This window comes from Magnolia sinica, chromosome 17 (assembly GCF_029962835.1).
Source record: "Magnolia sinica isolate HGM2019 chromosome 17, MsV1, whole genome shotgun sequence".
NCBI classification, from domain to species: domain Eukaryota; kingdom Viridiplantae; phylum Streptophyta; class Magnoliopsida; order Magnoliales; family Magnoliaceae; genus Magnolia; species Magnolia sinica.
The window spans coordinates 39,915,837-39,935,369 of NC_080589.1; the positions used below are offsets into that span (position 1 = coordinate 39,915,837).

At 38.9% G+C, this 19,533-nt stretch overlaps 1 protein-coding gene across 1 annotated transcript; it reads left to right on the forward strand.

The window, feature by feature from the left end:
• Positions 1-1,053: 1,053 nt before the first annotated feature.
• Positions 1,054-8,354, forward strand: LOC131231107 (transcription factor MUTE). The gene is made up of 3 exons (XM_058227199.1): positions 1,054-1,179; positions 3,477-3,860; positions 7,772-8,354. The coding sequence occupies exons 1-3, from the start codon at positions 1,084-1,086 to the stop codon at positions 7,835-7,837; spliced, it is 546 nt and encodes a 181-aa protein (XP_058083182.1). The 5' UTR covers positions 1,054-1,083; the 3' UTR covers positions 7,838-8,354.
• The last annotated feature ends 11,179 nt before the right edge of the window (positions 8,355-19,533 follow it).

Genomic DNA, 19,533 nt, shown 5'->3' on the forward strand with positions numbered 1-19,533 from the left:
TCCTCCAAGACAGGTGTTTAGAGGATCTAATAAAAAGATCCCATATATGTGAACATTAACATTCTATGTGGGACAGGGACAAAGCAAAAACATGTCGTTAAGTCCAATCGTAGAGATATGACCACGAGCCACTAGAGGCTAGCTTAAATGGTCATGGTAACTTTGAGCATGAGATTCATGGTCCACAACTCTCCCGTGGAGGCATCTGGCCGTTGTGTCCACTCTTAAGAACCCACGCACAACAGAAGAACCCCTGTCTCTTAACCCATAAATCTATGTACGATTTGAAGTAAACTCACATTAATTACAGCATTAGTTAACATGTTCACACAGGACCCATTGCTATCGTGATCAATGTTTAAGATTAACATGGGCTGTTCAGGGCACAATACTAATAAGCATCCCCTACTGATTAGGCTCAGGTTTTCTGAGGGTGAAAAAAAAGACTTCCGAGGGTTACATGAGGGAAGTTTTTGCAACACACATATCGTTGGGGAGCACACATGCAAGATCCTAGCCATTCATCAGGTGCACCCACCGTGAGCCCTGGTCCAAAAAGCATGCCACTACACTCATTAGATGGGTAGAAAGCGGTGAGAGAAATGAAAGGTTAGAAGAAAATACGAAGAGTCCATTTTTCTCTCACATGTTTCTTCCCCATTAGATGAGTGCACGTGTCTGATTTTTCGAGCATGGTATGTCCATGGTTAACCCCACCTTATGAATGGCCCAGATCATTTCCCTTACATTACATAATGTCGCTCCATATCCATTACCCTACACCTGGGCCTCACGAGACGGTTGCTCCTTTACCTTTATCTCACGCTCGGGTAAATGAAGCCAAGGTGAGAAACGTGAGATGCCATATGAGCAAAAGAAAAAAGCTCACGAGAGTGCAACCCAACCCATTTATTGAGAATGTACACATCCTATTGAGTAATTATTCTCGCTGGCAATGCACACACGTATATATACATGCATGCACCCACACCCACGTAGAAATGTGTATATAAATCTGTAAGGGTGGAGAGAGAGAGAGAGAGAGAGAGAGAGAGAGAGAGAGAGAGAGAGAGAGAGAGAGCCATGTCTCATATAGCTGTGGAGAGAAACAGGAGAAAGCAAATGAACGAGCATCTCAAGGTTTTACGCTCGTTGACGCCGTGTTTCTACGTGAAAAGAGTAAATATCTCCTCATCACCAGGATTAGGAGAAACAAATACTTATATATGGCAAATGTTTTGAGATCGTACCGTTTAGTAAATTCTACCAAACCTACAAGCCGTTTATTGCAGATGATGAGGGATCGTTCCTTGCAAAAGTGGGCCACCTCTTAGGATGTGAGCCACAGCAACAACAACAACAACAACAAAATCATGCCTAAAATGCCAATTTTAGGCAATGGCCTATCCATGATGTATCCATCACTCTACCCAATCGTCCTTTCAGCTAATTCCAGCCTAGAAAAATCGCTGATGTGATTTTACTAGGCTTTTTAATTTATTAGATTTATTATTTCATGGATTCAAAATCATGTCTTGAAGTAGCATCACGTTATAGTGAAGACATGATAATTGTAAGTGAAAGGAAAATTTGGAAACCAAAATTCTGAAGGCATAGAGTTTAGTAGCGTGCAACCAGTTGCAGGTGATCCATCTTTTTTAAATAACCAATATAGAAAAGAATAACTTCAAAATAATAAAATGCAAAAAGAAAAGAAAAGATGCCAATGATGATTTCATTGCTTTTTCTTAGTATCAAATACTTCTTGCAAGCTGAATGTTTTGGAAGACTATGGGTGCATTTGATAACACCAACATAAGCTTCCTTTGGCAGTTTCTTTTCTAGAATAGATGCTATTCTAATGTGTAGAATGACTTCTATTTTGAAAGAAGAGCTGCTACCAAATGCACTACACTATATTATTATATACAGGTAGAAGTTTGATATTTACCTTCAAAGATTTCAATAATAATAATAATAAAATTCTCTTTACGAAGCACAATCATGAACAAGATCCAATTTCAGACGACCCATGTATTTGGCTCTACTGAGGATGGTCCATACCACAAAGATACTCGATAGTCAAATAATCCCAGTCAGTGGAGGACAATTTTTTTTTTTTTTTTTTTTTTTGCAGTTGAATGTTAACCTTGGTTGGATGTTTTTATCTTATTTTATTTTGTCTAATCATTCATTTTTCACTACTTAAAGTCCTCTGATCAGTGGCTACGATCTTCAGGTCAGTTTGTTTTTGGGGTACAACCCATCTACGGTCATGGGTCTCGTCGAATGAGGTGTGTGGCTATGTAGACGGGAGGAACTAAAAACTAGTGGTGTACATCGGGCTGAACTGGGTCGAATTGGGCTCAACCCGGCCCGGCCCGGCCACCAGCCATACCCAGCCCGAACCCAGCCTGGCCCGGTCACGGGGCCAACATATCTAGCCCGAACTCGACCCGGTCAGCAATCGGGCGAGTTCGGGCCAGTTTGAGACCTTACAGCAAGTTCATGGGAATGGCTTTAACAAATTCAAATGGTTAGGGTAAGGATATATAGATAGATATATATATATATATATATATATATATATATATATATATATATATATATATATATATATATATATATATATATATATATATAAAGCAGAGTATTGCCAGGTCAAAGCCAGAAATTTTGTTTCTTGTTCAAGACATCTATCTCAATATAAAATCATAGAAACTCAGTTCCAGGTCGGGCTGAGTCAAGCTTTTTCGGGCCGAGTCGAGCGAGTTAACCAGGCTAGCTTGGTTCGTGTACACCTCTACTAAAAACCCATCAAAAGGGAGTCAAAACCATTGGCTATCAATTTATTTCAATGGTGTAAGGCACCTGACAAGTGGACTGGCCATGATCTTTGCGTTAGATGATATTCTGTCCTAAAATAATAGGTTGGTTATAAAGATTGGACTACATGCTAAGTTTACATGCAGTCAGCAGTAGGTGATCAGTTCTATTTCTGTTTTGGACAGAGAATCCATAGGCTCAAAAAGTGGTTTGATTTTCTTTGTGTGAGAAAAAGTCGGTTATTTTCTAGTTTTCAACAAATCTCGTATTTTCTATTTTCTAAGAGAGCAACTATTTCCTTTGACGAGGTGTGCCACCTCTACACCTCTCCTCTAAACATGCAGCATACGTGCATAAGGTGGGTCCCACTGTGCAGTTGACCTGCGGCCAAAATCAGGCTGGTCCATTAACCAGCAGGCCACCCTTGTAAAAACAATCGATGCTAGAAAATTCCTGCCAAGTTCCAGATTCAACGAACAAGTGTAGCCTTTCATGATGAGTAAACCAGTCTGATTGTTACACCAGGTTAGCTTCTGATGAGGCCCTCCTTATGGACGGTTCAAGTGTCCCACTTAAATTACATCTCTCTCTCTCTCTCTCTCTCTCTCTCTCATATTTTGTTTTACTTTTGATATGTGCTATGCATGAAGGGAGACCAAGCATCGATTATTGGTGGAGTAATAGAATTCATTAAGGAGTTGCACCATGTCCTACAGTCTCTCGAGTCCACGAAAAAAAGGAAAAGCTTAAGTCCAAGTCCTGGTCCCAGCCCAAGGCCGTTTAAGGTCACCCCTCCACCTGATGGCTCATTTGGGTTTGATCATGTGAAGGAGCTGAGTGCATGCTGCAACTCTTCGATCGCAGACGTTGAAGCCAAGATCTCTGGCTCCAATGTCATCCTGAGGACGATCTCAAGGCGGATCCCTGGCCAGGTCACGAAGATAATCACAACGTTAGAGAATCTCTCATTCGAGATTATTCATCTCAACATCAGCAGCATGGATGACACTGTCCTCTACTCCTTCGTTATTAAGGTATGAAATCATGTCGCTAATCCAATAAACTTCACCGAGGCTGCGTTTGGATGCACAAGTGAATTGAATTGTGAACAGGTTGATATGTATGCAGGAAGGTTACGATTTTGGTTTTCTCTACTCTATTAGAATAACAATTGCAAGTCAATTTTATACTGCATCCAAACGCAACCTAATGCTTTTGGCTTGCTATGAACTGAAATATGTAAAGCAATATTAACAAAGGGAAGATGTAGGAATTTATACGTACCTATATATGGGACATCTATCCATGTATCAGGTGGGTAAATTAGTGTTGATGACATGGACCAATAATCCAGCCAGTCAACTTGTTAGGTTTATAACATGTACAAAAAATGGACGGTTAGAATGTTTTCCAATGGTCCACATGCATGTGTGGACAGAGGCTATGCACAAGTTGGGACGTACACAAATATGGATGGATGTCTCATACACATGCCAAGCTGCTACATGTGCGGCAATGAGGGGTTTATGGATAGGTAGACCATTGAAATATCATGACTCAAATTGCAGAGAATGATTGAAATATATGGAAAAGGAAGAAGATCTCTAGAAAATCTAAATAAATATATATAAATCCATTTATATAACTATCTATAGTATCTCTATCTACATATTATGAATTTGTTAAATGGTCTAGGTCTCCTACACAAGTGTATTATATGATATGGGTTATGGCCCATTCAAGAGGCAGCCCTTCAATTGGAAGGTCCAGATAATAAGTATGTGAGTAGTTGCGTGGATCTCATTAGTTATTAAAGATGCTGTCATTCCTTAAAAACAATATTGAAGAAACCAGGTTGGCTAGAAATACACTCAGATGTATTGCAACAATTAAAATAGGTAGGCATTTTATCATTTGAATTTGGGTTATCTTCAAATGATCCAAACCGTTTACATGTCCATTCTCTCCTTGTAGGGTGGATAGACAACAACTAAAAAATCTCAATTAGATTATTTCAATTCTATGGTAATTTGGCTCTTTTGCTTTTAACATGAACAGTTATAGTAACCTTTATATAATCAAAATATTCAAATATCCAATCTAAGGAAAGCCTTACCACATAAACGACTTCAATTGTTGAAAAAAAAATAAAAAAAAAATCCAACAGTTTGCGTCAAAGACTTCTAACTGCCAATGAAATGAGGTGAATGTCTACCTTGTGAATACCACAATGAGAGATCAAAGCCGCCCTTCAGGAGATCCAAATAATGTGGATACCACATGCAAAAATCCAGGCCTATATGATCAAATAGGTGGACCACGCCTTTACCACATATGAAAGGTAAAGTGACATTGTCCAATTGTCCAAAACTGCTGTACACATGGGCCCACTTGATTATTTGCCTGATTTTAGATACATGAAACCAAGACAGTGAGGATAGCTTAACTAGCCTGTCCGCTATTACCCACGTGTGACTCATTCCTAATGCACTTTGACTCCAAACGAATGCACCATACCTGGCAAGTAGAGCTGGGCATCGAGTCGAGTTGGGGCTGATCCGACTCGATCTGGTTTTGAAATATGCTTGACCTGAACTCAACCCGACTCAGCACTGAGTCTAGCATGCTTGACTCGATTCGAGTCCGGGTCTGGCCTGGATTGATCCGGACCGAGTCCAATCTAGTCAAAAGCATTGAGTCAGGTAGAATTGGCACCAAGTTGGAGAGAGAGAGAGAGAGAGAGAGAGAGAGAGAGAGAGAGAGAGAGAGAGAGAGAGAGAGAGAGAGAGAGAGAGATTAGTGATGGTGGTGGGTGATTGACAGGCTTGGAAGAGGAGGAGGGAGAGTAGTGATGGTGGTGGGTGATTGTCGGGCTTGGAAGAGGAGGATGAGGGAGAGAGAGAGAGAGAGAGTTTGGGATAGATTGAAGTTGAGTCGAATGCTGCAGGGTAGGGCTAAAGATACATAAAAATTAGGATTTTTTATTATATATCTGAATCCGAGTCAAGTCGGGTTTCAGATTAAGTCAAGTCTGACCGGATCGAGTTTCGGGTCAAGTTAGGTCGAGTTATTGGGTAACTCGAACTCAACTCGGTTTGAGTTCAGATTGGGCAAAGCCTACTAGGTTTGGACCAACTCACTTGGTTCGGAATAAATCGGGTCTAAACAAGTCGGACCAGTCGAGTTGTCCAGCTCTACTGGCAAGTGCGCATCTGACCCGTGAATAAGGTAAGATGATCTGACGCAAAAAAAATCATGGGGATGGACTCATCAGGCAGGCCATGCACGTAAATTGGAAGTAAACCATTGACAAGAATTTTTAAACCGATTCGTAAGAGATGTTCTACCTGATACTTTCATCAGCTCATCTGCAGAGTGGATCCTACGTTATGCATGGATCAGAGTAGTTATTGATTTCAGTTCCTTTAAATTGTGGCCCTACATATACATCCATCAACACCTTCGAATTTGTGGGCGTCATCTCGAAAGGAGTGTAGCCCTAAATTCATACTCATGAAATGATCTTAACCGTCTAATTTGCAGCACCAAATGGACAAGCATAATATAAATACCAGACGTTCAGATTCAACAGGCAAATTAATCAGATGGTTAAGATTGTCCGATTGCTCGCTGTGGATCTTGGGCTATGTTCTACCAATCGTGTGTAACACGGCTCTAGATCTGTATCATGAATTGCGTGTCTACGGTGAATATGTTACCACAGTTAAGACACACACCTATCGGATGATCGTAGTCAACTCAAGTGATGAATTCAATGCGACGGTTGTCAAGAAAAGCAGTCAATGGTCAAAATTAATTGTCAGAATGTGAAGAAAAGTGATGCCCACGATCCTCTAAGAAGTTTGATTTTTTATATATACGCCATCCATAATTAGGGACACTAGATGGACAGTCCTTATTGAAACATGAGCCTGCCACGTTTGCAGTAGAGATGTGGTCCTGTCGTATTCCGGTTCGTCGCGCTTTACCGTATCATCTTCCATTGTTTAAGAATTACGAGGATGGCATGCTATTTTCATGACCTACCTTATTTGATGGAGTGGCAGAGCACGAGAGCCGTAGGCATGCATTTAGCCGCAGTGCACGTGGCAGATGTGTCCCTTAATCCAAACCATCTAAATGATTTGACGCAGTGTGTATAGATCATAGCCCTAGGGCTGAAAGTCGGCCGGTTGGGTTGGGTTGGTGCTCAACCCTAGCCTAGGCCAAGGTTCCTATATTTCAACCTTAACCCAACCCAACCCAACCCAACCTCGGGTTGGGAATCCTCTACCCGAGCCTAACTCAAGTGGGCTCGGTGGGGTTGGCCAGGTGGATACATGGTAATATTTTCGTTATTACATTAATCTATCACATTTCAATGCACACTTTACTTTTTATAATTATAATTTTAGTAAATATATACATAGTTATTTATCTTAAAGAACTTCATTTTTTCTAAACAAACAAGTTAAAATTTATATTTAGGAAGAGGAATCCGGCGTATCTTGTTAGATTGAGTTATCGTAAATGGTGTGGACCAATGAGACCCAATGCAGTAGAATTTTCTATGCCTTCCAGACAGATGATCTGCACTCAAATATAATTTATAACTTATATATCCATAGTGTACAGGTTGGGTCGGACAACTTGAGACCTCAACCCAAGCTCGATCTAGCTTTTTATCAGGTTGGTGTTTATATAACTCAAAGCTTGAGACTAAACCCGATACATCCAGCGTGAGCTCAACCCAATGACGGGTTGGTCATTGGTCAGTTGGGTTGAACCCGCCCCACTTTCAGCCCTACATAGCCGCATATTCAGTTCATTTGACGATTCTTCATTTGTTTCCTGGATTTAGCACTCGACATTTTCATCCTAACCGTCCGAAATATATATAGCAATCGGTAGATTCACGAAACATTCTTTCCTTTTTTTGCAACAGATTGGGCTCGAATGTCAGCTCAGCGTGGAGGAACTAGCTATCGAAGTTCAGCACAGCTTCAACTAAAGTGCAATTTACTTGCTAGAACTACCTTCAGTGGGATGTATGCTAACTTGTCATGCAGTCCCATATTTCTACGAACATGCCACTAATGCAGCTCATCTGTACAACTCAAATGGTAGGCGCTCACCAGGTGGGCCATGCATGATATTGAAATCAATTGCCAACCTAATGAATGGATCGGTCTGATTTTCAAGATGTGTGATTGTCGTGGAGGGTTCTATTGTTTGCATGGTATGGATGTTCTGCACGAGTGGGTATATCTCCATAAATACGTGAATGGCAGATAAGTTGGCATACATCTTTCTGTAGGTGATCAGCTCTCTTTATTTACGTGAAAATGATATAGATAATAGTACTGCATGTGTACCAATGTATCAGAGACAGCTGATCTATCATTTTAAATTTTAAGAATGAGTGTCCCATTTTAGTAGTGTAATAGCTGAAGTTATGGTGTAACGAAGCTTGTGAATGTCTCGTGGAGATTTAGAGATTATAAGGATAATATCAATACTTTACATCATGATGTAACTGTTTATTCATTCGTTTCTGTCATAACATGTATCCCATAAGTGGACCAACCTGATTTTTGGGCCAGGACATCTATACCATGGGACTGCTCTAACGGACAGCTTGGATCTCTCACCATGTGTGCCCCACTGGCACACAGGGTTATGTGCTGATGGGCTTCCTTATACACGTCAGTCCGAGTAGCAAGGGTATATACTGTCCAAGTTCCCCCTGAACTCTAACCATCATAGGCTAGGGTGCGATTTGAAGGGTTGGGTTTTCGGTCAAGGGTCAACATGAGCCCAACCCGACCTTAAGAGGACCTAACCCACGACCGGACACGTAACCTAACCAAACCTGAATTTTAACCCAACGTGCCTAATCCAGATCCAACAGAAAGTCGTCTGAACCTTGCCCTACCTGACCTCAACACCACCCAAATACAGTGATTAACCCAACCTAACCTGACCGGAATTCAAATTGGCCAGGGCTGTTGGTATTGTCCGATCATCAAGTGTTGTGTTTTTATAATTAAAATAAATTTTAAAAATAAAAATTTATTTTTAGTAAATAAATAAATATATTGGTTATGAAAAATTTTCATAAAAAAAGTGTATAGCCAGTTGGTAAAAGAATGGATTTTTGATTCTTCAATTAGGGTTCAAACCCCCTCAAAGAGAGGCACTTTTTTACACTTTATTAGGTACACTTAGCACTTAGCACTTAGCAAGGAGCCAAAAGAGTCTTAGTCCTTTTGCTATGTGGTTCAAACCTATTTGAGACATGATGCAACTTGAATTGAACTATGGTCTACCTGAAGTATTTTATTGCTCATGTGGCAACAATTACGATGATTAGGATATGTGGTACATGTGTCAACAATTTTATATTGTTGGATAACTATTTTTGTCTAAAAGAGTACAAAAATAATACCATAGGACAAATGGTCATGTCCTTTCATGGAAGAATATTGTTTGCTATGAATGGGTATGTATGTCATGAAGAGACACATGGGTATTTCTTTAGGAGGAACTCAATGCCTTTTAATTGCTATAAATCCTGGATACCATAATCTAGAATATATTCTCTTAATTTCTCAGATAAAGCCATATCCATTGTGTAATACTCTCGAATCTGATGTCTTTCTGTGTTTTTTCTAAACGTTTTAATGACATATCAGTGTCAAAACTAGAGATATGTACAACACTGTTCAAATTTTTATGTTGAAATTCAGATTCAGAATTCATTATATATCTTGAAGATAATTTGTAGATTTTCTTTGTTTGCTCAGATATAGATTATCACAGTGGAATATGTTAAATCCATCTTACACTTAACAGATCCCTTAACAAAAGATTTATCAAGAGATCAAATAAGGAGAATCACTAAAGGAATGTGACTAAAATTCATAAAGACATAACTTTAACTCTTGATGGTAACCTTACCTAAGTTTTAAAATATAGGATAGGTTCAAAGAGATAAACAAGTCAAGTACGTGACTAAAAGATGCATTCGAAAAAAATAAATCTTATTCCTACAAGTCTAGTGTTTGGTTTCTACATTTCATAGGAGTCTGAGTGCTAACTCTTAATAAGTCTATAAGAAGACTTTGCTAAGATGAAGATGAATCATCTTTGATTCATTTATCTATATGAGTAGAGAAGTGAGTCCGCTTTTGGAGAGATTGGGATCATCTCTAAAATATTCATAAAATTAAGATATGCATAAGGCTAGAAATGTACGAACTTTTAGATCTTTAGTTATATATAAATAGATGTGCATTATGTGTTCGGTGAATCATATAAGGTCCTTAGCTCAAGACTAATAGGTCACTAAGTACCTGACAAAACTTTGATACGTATACACGAAAGTAAAAGTTCAAATCTATAAGATATATTTATTTATGCACCTGTTTATACTTATATGCCATTCGTTTTAACTTTTGTTTTTATTTTTAAAATTGTGGAGGATTGTTATGTTTTTATAATTAAAATAAATTTCAAAAATAAAAGTTTATTTTTAGTGAGTAAATAAATATATTGATTATGAAAACTTTCCATATAAAAAATGTATAACCATTTGGTAAGAAGAGTTTTTGCTTCTACAACCAAGATTCAAATCTCCTCAAGGACGGTGCAAAGCACAGTCCACCCTCACATGTGTGGTGTAAGCTGTAGGGTTTCTTAGACGCTTTATTAGGTACACTTAGCACTTAGCACATATGCATCGTCGTAATGAGCCAAAAGAGCCTTAATCTTTTTGGCACATGATTCAAACCTATTTGAGCCATGTGAAACTTCAATTGAACTAAGGTCTACTCTAAAGTATTTAAACCTTAGTGTTGATTGAGAGTGATTGTGACATCGTTGTACATGTGGCACCTATGACACATGTTGCTCACATGGCAACAGTTTGGATGATTAGGACCTGTGGTACATATGGCAATAATTTTATATTGTTAGATAACTGTTTCTGTCTAAAAGGGTACATAAATAACTACCATAGGACAAATGGTCACGTCATTTCATAGAAGAATATTGTTTGCTATGAATGGGTATGAATGTCTTGAAGAAGCACATAAGTATCTCTTTAGGAAGAACTCCATAACACTTCAACTACTATAAATCCTAGATACCATAATCGAGAATATATTCTCTTCATATTTTAGATAAATCCATCCATTGTGCAGTACTCTCAAATCTGACCTCTTGCTGTGTGTTTTCTGAACGTTTTAATGGCATATCAGTGTCAAAACTAGAGATTTGTTTAATAGTTAAATGTGCAAATTTTCGTGTTGAAATTTAGATTGAGAGTTCATTGTATCCTGAAGACAATTTACAGATTTTCTTCATTTGCACTTGTTGGAATTATCAAAAAAGGCAATATATTTGTCTTGAGAAATTGATTATTCAAGTCGAGCCTTGAACCCAGTAGATCTGATTGTCTTATTATCCTTTTTCTTATCATTTATTATATATTATATTACATCATTTTCGCTATTCAATAAATTTTTTATTATTTAGTTACAATGGAGGCAATTCATTCCATTTAGGTTATGAGCTGAAACTTTGTACGACTGGATTGTTTTGACAGTCAATTCTTCTCAACATGGCAGAAGAAGATGCTTTTCTTTCTTACAACTCTTAAGTTATCCTATTTCTTAAACGATGATCTGCATTCTCTACCCAAGCCAAAAGACGATGACTCAGAACAAGTGAAGGTGGAATGAAAGAAAAAGGAGGATGATTTTCCATGCAAATGTCATAACCTAAATGCCCTCTCTAATTCCATCTATAACTTGTATCATAAAATCTTTTGCTAAAGATCCGTGGACAAAGTTATATAAAAAAAATATAAAACTAAAGAAGCTAGTACTCATAAATTTTTGATTGACAACTATGTCCATTTCAAGTTTAAAAATGATTAAACAATTCTCTCCCAATTAATTGAACTATAGAACTTGGTTGCTAAATTTATGATTGGTGGTATAGAACTTCCTGAAGAATTCCTGGTCGGTGTAGTAATTACAAAATTACCCTCATTATGGTTTGATTAAAAAAAAACTGAAATATGATGAGAAGAAGTATACTCTTGAAGGGCTTCAATGACATCTTCATATAGAATAAGAGTCTGGAAACCAAGACAAGAGAAAAGATTCTTTAAAAAATTATTTCAAACCAAATATAGTAGAAGATGACAATCCAAAATTTCAAAACTCGGAATCCATTTCCCAAAGAAGGATACAGAGTTTAAGAAAAAGATAAAGAAAAAAAGGACAAGTTTCACTTTTATGATAAGCTAGGACACTACTTAAAAGAATGCTGACATAGGAAGAAGCAATTGAAAGCTTAGGCTAACATAACAGAAGACTAACTTGTAGTAATGGTTACTAAAGGCAACACAGTAATATCTGATGCTGGCTAGATAATGGTGCAACCATTCACATATCGAAGGACCGAAACATCTTTAAGACTTACGAAGGTATTGCCAATGGACAAAAAGTCAAGATGGGTAATAATGCTCGAGCGAATATTGTTGGGAAATGAACATTGGATCTTCAGTTTACATCATGAACACTAGCAAATTTATTACATGTACCTGATAGACCTAAAAATCTAATATCAGGTGATCTTCTCAATAATAGAGGATTCAAATTAGTGTTTGAGTTTGATAAGTTGGTTATCACCAAGAATGATATGTTTGTAAGCAAAGGATATTCCTGTAATGGTGTGATTAGACTAAATATCAATAATAATAATGATGTTTTCATTTATATACTGGATTCTGCATCTTTATGGCATGCTCGACTGGGTCATGTTAATTATCATTTAATGAAAAAAATGATGATGTTAAGACTTATACCAAAACATGAAATAGAACAAGAAGAAAAATGTGATGTGTGTGTAGGTGTCCTAATTTGTCAATTAGCATGAGTTATGAGTCTTAAAGTCCGGAGAAGTTCAAAGAAGATTCAAGACTAAAGATTCAAAGATCGAAGGCATCTAAAGCATCGAATAAGTAAATGGCAAAGTTCTAGGACCTCTTTAAAAACATATACCAATCTCACAAAACTTAACCTTCCATCTAGCTTAAAACCCCTAGGAAATACCAACTTAAAGAGTGCTAATAAGAAGCGTGAGAATAAATCTGTTTAAAAGAAAAACACAAAAATAGTTAAGTTTCGATCCCATCAAAATCCCATCGAATTGTCTTCGATAGCTCGATGGTATTGAGCTTGGAGTTCAAACTATCCAGCAAGTTAAACTTAAAAATCTAGATTTTTACAATAGCATCGAAGGGTTCATTTGATGGCATAGAATAAGAGCTCTAAAATGTCGAGCAACTTAAAGGAAAAATATGGATTTTTTCGATGGCATCAAAAGTCCTTCAATGACATTGAATAGTCCCCTCGATGGCATCGAAGTCCTATCGATGACATTGAACAGGGCCACCAAAATGTCCAACAACCCCATGTCAAAAATACAGATTTTGTTGATGACATCGAGAAATCCTTCGATGGCATCAAAAGTCCTCTTCGATGACATCGAAGGTTACTCGATGACATTAACAGAATTGTCCTGAAACATATTAAAGAAAGTCTCAACTTTCTCGATGACTTCGAAAGTCCTTTGATGACATATAAGGGACACTTCGATGCCATTGAAGACCAATTGATGACATCGAGTCTGACAATTTTCTGCCTATTTTTTACCATTGCAAAACTTCTCTACATATATGAAAGACGTGTTTCTTGGAAAATTGGTGAGAATTAGAGAGAGCCTAGTGTGTATGAGTAGCCATAGTTAATACCCTACTTCCCAAGCTCTCTTTCTTCATGGAGTTCATCTTTCAATCCATGCCTTAAAGACATTCATTAAGCTTCAAAGCTTGCATTGAAGAATAAACTCGAACATTCATTAATGCTCTAGTAACAACACTTATTGGTAAATTCATTATGCCAGATTGCATTGAATGCTCAACCATGAGAATCCTTGACTTTCTCATAAAGACTCATCATCATTAAGTTAGGATTCACCAAACTCTTGACCCAAAACCTCGACATCTTCAGCTACATATCATGAATAGGGCTGCAGTATAAGGGAGTTGAAGATGCTTCACGTTTCGAGAAGATCTTCATCAAATGTTCTTTAATGGAGCTCATTCACTTTAGGTAAGAAAGTATTTTTGAGTCCATTGTGTTTGGAAACCATTTCTTGTATAGGATTGGGTTTCAGAGTTGGAAATACCAAACTTGATAAGTCCTTGTGTAGGCCTTCAATGGGAGAGTATGTTCATCATCCTTGTGTAAGACTTTATAAAGACCTTCTGTAGGCCATCGACGGATGAAAAATGTTTAGACCTTATGTAGGTTGTGAATGTTTATAATGAACCTGATTTAAAACCATCGAAATAGTAAAATCCGACATACTCTAGGAGAGTGCATCAACCGGGAGTGGAGTAGTCACATAGCTGAACCACTATACTTCTTGTGTAATGGGCTGAATGATTTAAGTTCCTATCAGTTATGTTTTCTGAACAATATATGTGAATTACTTACTGCAACAAACATGTTTGACAAAATGCTTGAATGATGCTTTCACTTAAGTAAACTTTACTTTTGCACCTCTTCATGTTTGTATTACTTTGCATAAGTATTTAGAAGTAATTGCATGTTAATTATCTACTTAAAATTTGAAAAGTCCTATTTACTCCCTCTAGGACATTAGCCATATCTTCAAGCTTCGCTTGTAATGGTAAAACCGCAATTTGAGTGTGTGCTCATTTTAAAATAATAAAAAATTCCTTTGCAAGTGGCATGAAAAAATCATAACCATTAGAGTTAATTCATTATGATATTTGTGATTTAAATAATACCTTCACTCATGGTGAAAAAAATGTATTTTATCATATTTATCGATGATTTTACTAGATTTTCCTATGTATACTTGATAAAATCTAAAAATGAAACCTTTGAAATGTGTAAAATTTATAAGGTCGAAGTGAAAAATTAATTAAATGTAAAGATTAAAGCCCTCAGAAGTGATAGAATGGGTGATTACTCTTCTAATGAATTCAATGACTTCTATGAATCAAATGGTATAATCCATGAATTTACGGCTCCTTACATGCTGAGACTTAAATATTGTATATTTAACCTTTCAATTACATTATTTATCCTGATATTTAAGTGTTAATTTAATTTAATTACATACATTTTTGTCATGTGAGGTGATTTAAAAGCTTATGATGAATATCGCGCCCCAAATTCGGAAACCGGGCTCACAAAATTCTCGATCGCCGAATCCGACGCCGACAGCCTCCGTAGTACCCCATTCTCGGCTCCTGGCACCCATACACAAGGTTCTGATCCTGGGATCCTACAAGGAGGATTTCTATAACATAAGTTTATTTCATACTTAGTATAACCAAGATCATAACCCACAAAATAATAGCCACAGGAGCACCATCACAAAATCCACTAAGAATAATTTTTTTTTTTTACAATACAAGGTTCAAAAGGGAAAGATACAATGGCTATAAAGCAAAAGTCCAAAAGATCTCCAGCATGCTCCTGCTCCTGCTACGGCCTAGAATCACCTGCACGCATCAATCGTGCATACGCATATAGAAAGCTTAGAGGGTGGTGTAAGTGTGTGCAGGACAGGTGCCAAGTATGCAATATCAGAGTATGCAGAAAATGCTGGCAAGACCATGAATACCAACAGCCGTAACAAGGCTATGCAATATGTCATGCCCCAATCTCAAAAACCGGGCTCACAAAATTCTCGATCTCTGAATCCAGTTCCGACAGCCTCCATAGTACCCCATTCTTGCCTCCCAGCATCCATACGCTAGATTCTGATCATGGGATCCTACAAGGAGGATTTTCCAACGTACTTTTGTCTCGTAATAAATATAACCACAAGTTTACCCAAATCACAAAGGCAACATCATCATCACATATCCATTAATATAATCATTTGAATACAATGCTAAAAGGGAAATATATATATCGAAATCAAAGCTCCAAAAAATAACTGCATCCTCCAAGCTCAACACTGCTGCCACCTAACGCTACCTGCACGCATCTATTGTGCATAAGCTTATAGAAAGGTTAGAGGATGGTGAAAGTGTGTGTAAGGTAAGTGGCCAGTATACAATAAAGCCCATAAATCATACATCATTGGAATAAGTGAAAATACTGATAAGATCATGAATCATACAATATCAGAGTAAGTGAAAATATACTAGTAAGTCCATGAATACTATCAGGCGTACCAAGGCTATGTGATGCAAGGCATGAATGCTAATGGCCATATTAAGGTTATGCAATGTAAAACATAATAAGACAATAACAGATGCCGAGGATGCAATGCAATATGCGATGCGAATGAAATGACCAAGCTGGAGTGAAGTTGAGATGATAGTACGTAGTATCACAAGCTATGAGGTCCATCACAAGGGAATTCTATCCAAACCAGTCCCATACCTAAATTTGGATAGTCAAACACAATGTGGTAAGCTCCTGATCTCATGTTAGTTGTGCACCCCAACTGAAATCCTGACCATTGCGAAGGTACACGTAATAAATAGTTGCGCACCACTAGCGCGAGTGGATAGTGAATGAATGAATGAATGAGTATGCAACTCCTACTTAGTAACCTGCCAGCACAGTAGCCTGCCAATCACTGGTAGCCCTAGTGTGGTAGCTCGCCCAGGCCTCAACCCCGCCCACATCAGCGTCCGCCCATGTGCGCCCACCCACATGTGCAACAGTGACAGGGTGTCATAATATCATGTCAGTCCTCATATCAAGTCCACATATTAGTACTGTTCTTCTATGGGGAATCACTGGGGTCTATTACACTCCACATTGACTGTCGCCTCCCTAGCCGCACTGCCCAGCGAGTGGAAGAGACCACACTATCTTCCTAACCAATAGTCTGCCAATACCTACCCGGCTCGTCGATAATGGACCCATTTATGAGTTGGTCAAACTCATCTTAGCTTACAGCCCCCTCACTTAGGCGGATAAGACCACACCCCCTCTTAATCGACCACGACACAGTGGGAGACGCGGCCTACTGGTATTCGGCACTCAGGTGCTCGTGTTCCACTCGGTCTAGACGTTGGGGCATCCTCTGGTCTTAGAGGTTCTGGGATTTTCACCCAAGGATATCCTAAGTGCCCACAGTGCTAGAACCAAGTATATTCGGTGTCCCATCTGGCCATCCACGATGTGCCTGTGGAGGCCACGGTCCTAATGTCAATAGGGCGTACAATGATCATGTCACACATATACGAGATGCATGAGTCACACCGTCCAGTCATGCAGCAATCCTGCGTGTAACGCACGCTCATGTGGGTAACTCCTATCAGTGAGTCCCATGAATAGTCTGCCTAATAGTATATGCTATGATCAGTCACTACTCATATCAAGCATACATATGATGCATATGGGCATGAATCATGGAGTTACACTAAACATGTTATAAGATGATGAACTATCCTCACAACGAAGATGGGCCTAAATGGCCTACACACAACAAGTATGGGCCAATTATGGGCCCAAGGGAGAGTTATAATGCGAACATTTAACCAACATTATTCTTACAATGTGGACGTTAAACAATCATTGCTCCCAAGGCACGACCTGCCATAAACATCATTACATAACCATGGTGGAATTACACATCGCAATGGACCTTATATACATCCCATTGGGCCTCGACCCATGGGCCTTAAACACATCAAATGAGCCGCATCACGTGGGCCTCATATATATTAAGGTGGGTCTCAACAATGGATGGGTCAAGTTGAATGGGCCGAGTTGAATGGGCCAAACCCAACTCATCTAATCTATTTTTAGAAATCAATATATATATATATATAAATCATATCAAAAGATCAATCGGACTGCACTCTAAATGATAGTGGTGATAATGATTTCCACCATTAAATTCTCAAGGCCCACCATAACATTTATTTTCTATCCAATCTGATTGTAAGGTCACACATACCTGAATTAAGAGGAAAAACAAATTTCCTAATGATCCAAAACTTCTGTGACAACAAAAGGTTTCAATGGAAGACATTCAATCCCCACTACTTTTTACTATGTGGTCCACTTGATAGGTAGATCTGCCTCATTTGCCTTAAGCCTTAAGGCTAGCTCGCCACTGGATGGACGGTTTGGATGTAACCCATACATCATGGTAGGTCCCATAGGGATAAACAGCATGGATAAAGCATATACCTCATGGTGGGGTTCCCTGCCGTCCAGCAGCCTAGCCAAAATGGCTGGACGACTAGATAAAACACATACGTCATAGTGGGTCCCACCGTCCAATGGTGTGGATAGTGTGGGTAAAACACATACACCATAGTGGGTCCCACCATAACATTTATCTGCTATCCAATCTGTTAATAAGGTCACACGGACCCAGATGCAGAGGAAAAACAAATTTCATATCGATTCAAAACTTCTGTGACAACCCAAAAGGGTTTCAATGGCAGACACTCAATCACACTGCTTGTTGCCGCGTGGGCCGCCTGACTTCCATGTACGGCTGATTTTTGGGGTGGCCCACGACTAGGAGGCCCACCAAATGCACGGTGTTGATGTTTTACACAAATCATGATGGGGCCCATGGCTGGGACCCACAGTCCCTGCTCACTGTTCCATGCAGCAGGACGTTGCTGGCTTCCTCTGACGGTCAGTAGCAGCAGCGCCTGCTGCTGCTCTCTCTCATTTTTTTTTTTAATTTTTTTGTTTTCCTTAGGTTTTTCCTAGGTGGGGCCCATATTAGTAAAATCCACCACACCCATTGATTTTTACTGCTCAAGACAGATCAAACGGGCCCCATATTTGACATGTTTCGGCGAATAGAAAAATCAAGGTGGGTCCTAACTGATTTGAACAGTAGAAATCGCAGTTTTCTACGGTATGGCCCGCTTGATTATTGGATTGGCTTCATTTTTCGGCTCAACGCCTAAAATGAGTTGGGAAATAGGATGGACAGCATAGATATGGTTCATACATTAGGGTGTGGACTGTATGAGTGGCCCACCCAAAAAAGCATTAAAATCAAACCTCTTTTTGCTGTGAGTACACCTCACTGTCTGTTCACAGTCACAACATCCACCTCCAGTGTCCAAGGAAGCTAGACGGGCTGTGTACATATATTAATCAAGGTGGGCCCCACATAGACGTGGTCCACTTGATTTGGATCAATCTGATACTTGTGTTTTCTATCACCAAAGGGTAGGACCCACATGGCTTGGACGACCATGTGGTCCGTTGGATGGACGGTCTAGATATCACATACACTCATCGTGTGGGCCACAAAATAAATGAAGGAGAGAGAAAAAGAGAGAGAAGGAAGGAGACACGTGCGATGGAGGGACCTTGGCATTATGGGCCCTTCATTCCATGCATTCAACCATATATCAAGTGGGTCCTAATACATGTGGGCCCACCAAATCAAAAATCAACGGTGGAGATTCCTTCTCCACTAAAATAGAAGGTCTAGATGACCTCTTTCAACTTATAAAAGTAAACATCATGATGGGGTCTATGAAGAATGGCCCCATCATGGAATGATCATGAGAATCAAGATGGGTCATCGACCACATTTAGGGTCCAAAGTGAGATCCATACCATTAATCGGTAGGCCTCACTTGACCCATCA

Excerpts from the sequence above, each read along its gene's own strand:
- LOC131231107 (XM_058227199.1), top strand. The coding sequence starts at position 1,084 with ATGTCTCATATAGCTGTGGAGAGAAACAGGAGAAAGCAAATGAACGAG. Across the intron at positions 1,180-3,476 it reads CGTGTTTCTACGTGAAAAGA|GGAGACCAAGCATCGATTAT; the intron begins GTAAATATCTCC and ends CTATGCATGAAG. Across the intron at positions 3,861-7,771 it reads TCTACTCCTTCGTTATTAAG|ATTGGGCTCGAATGTCAGCT; the intron begins GTATGAAATCAT and ends TTTTTGCAACAG.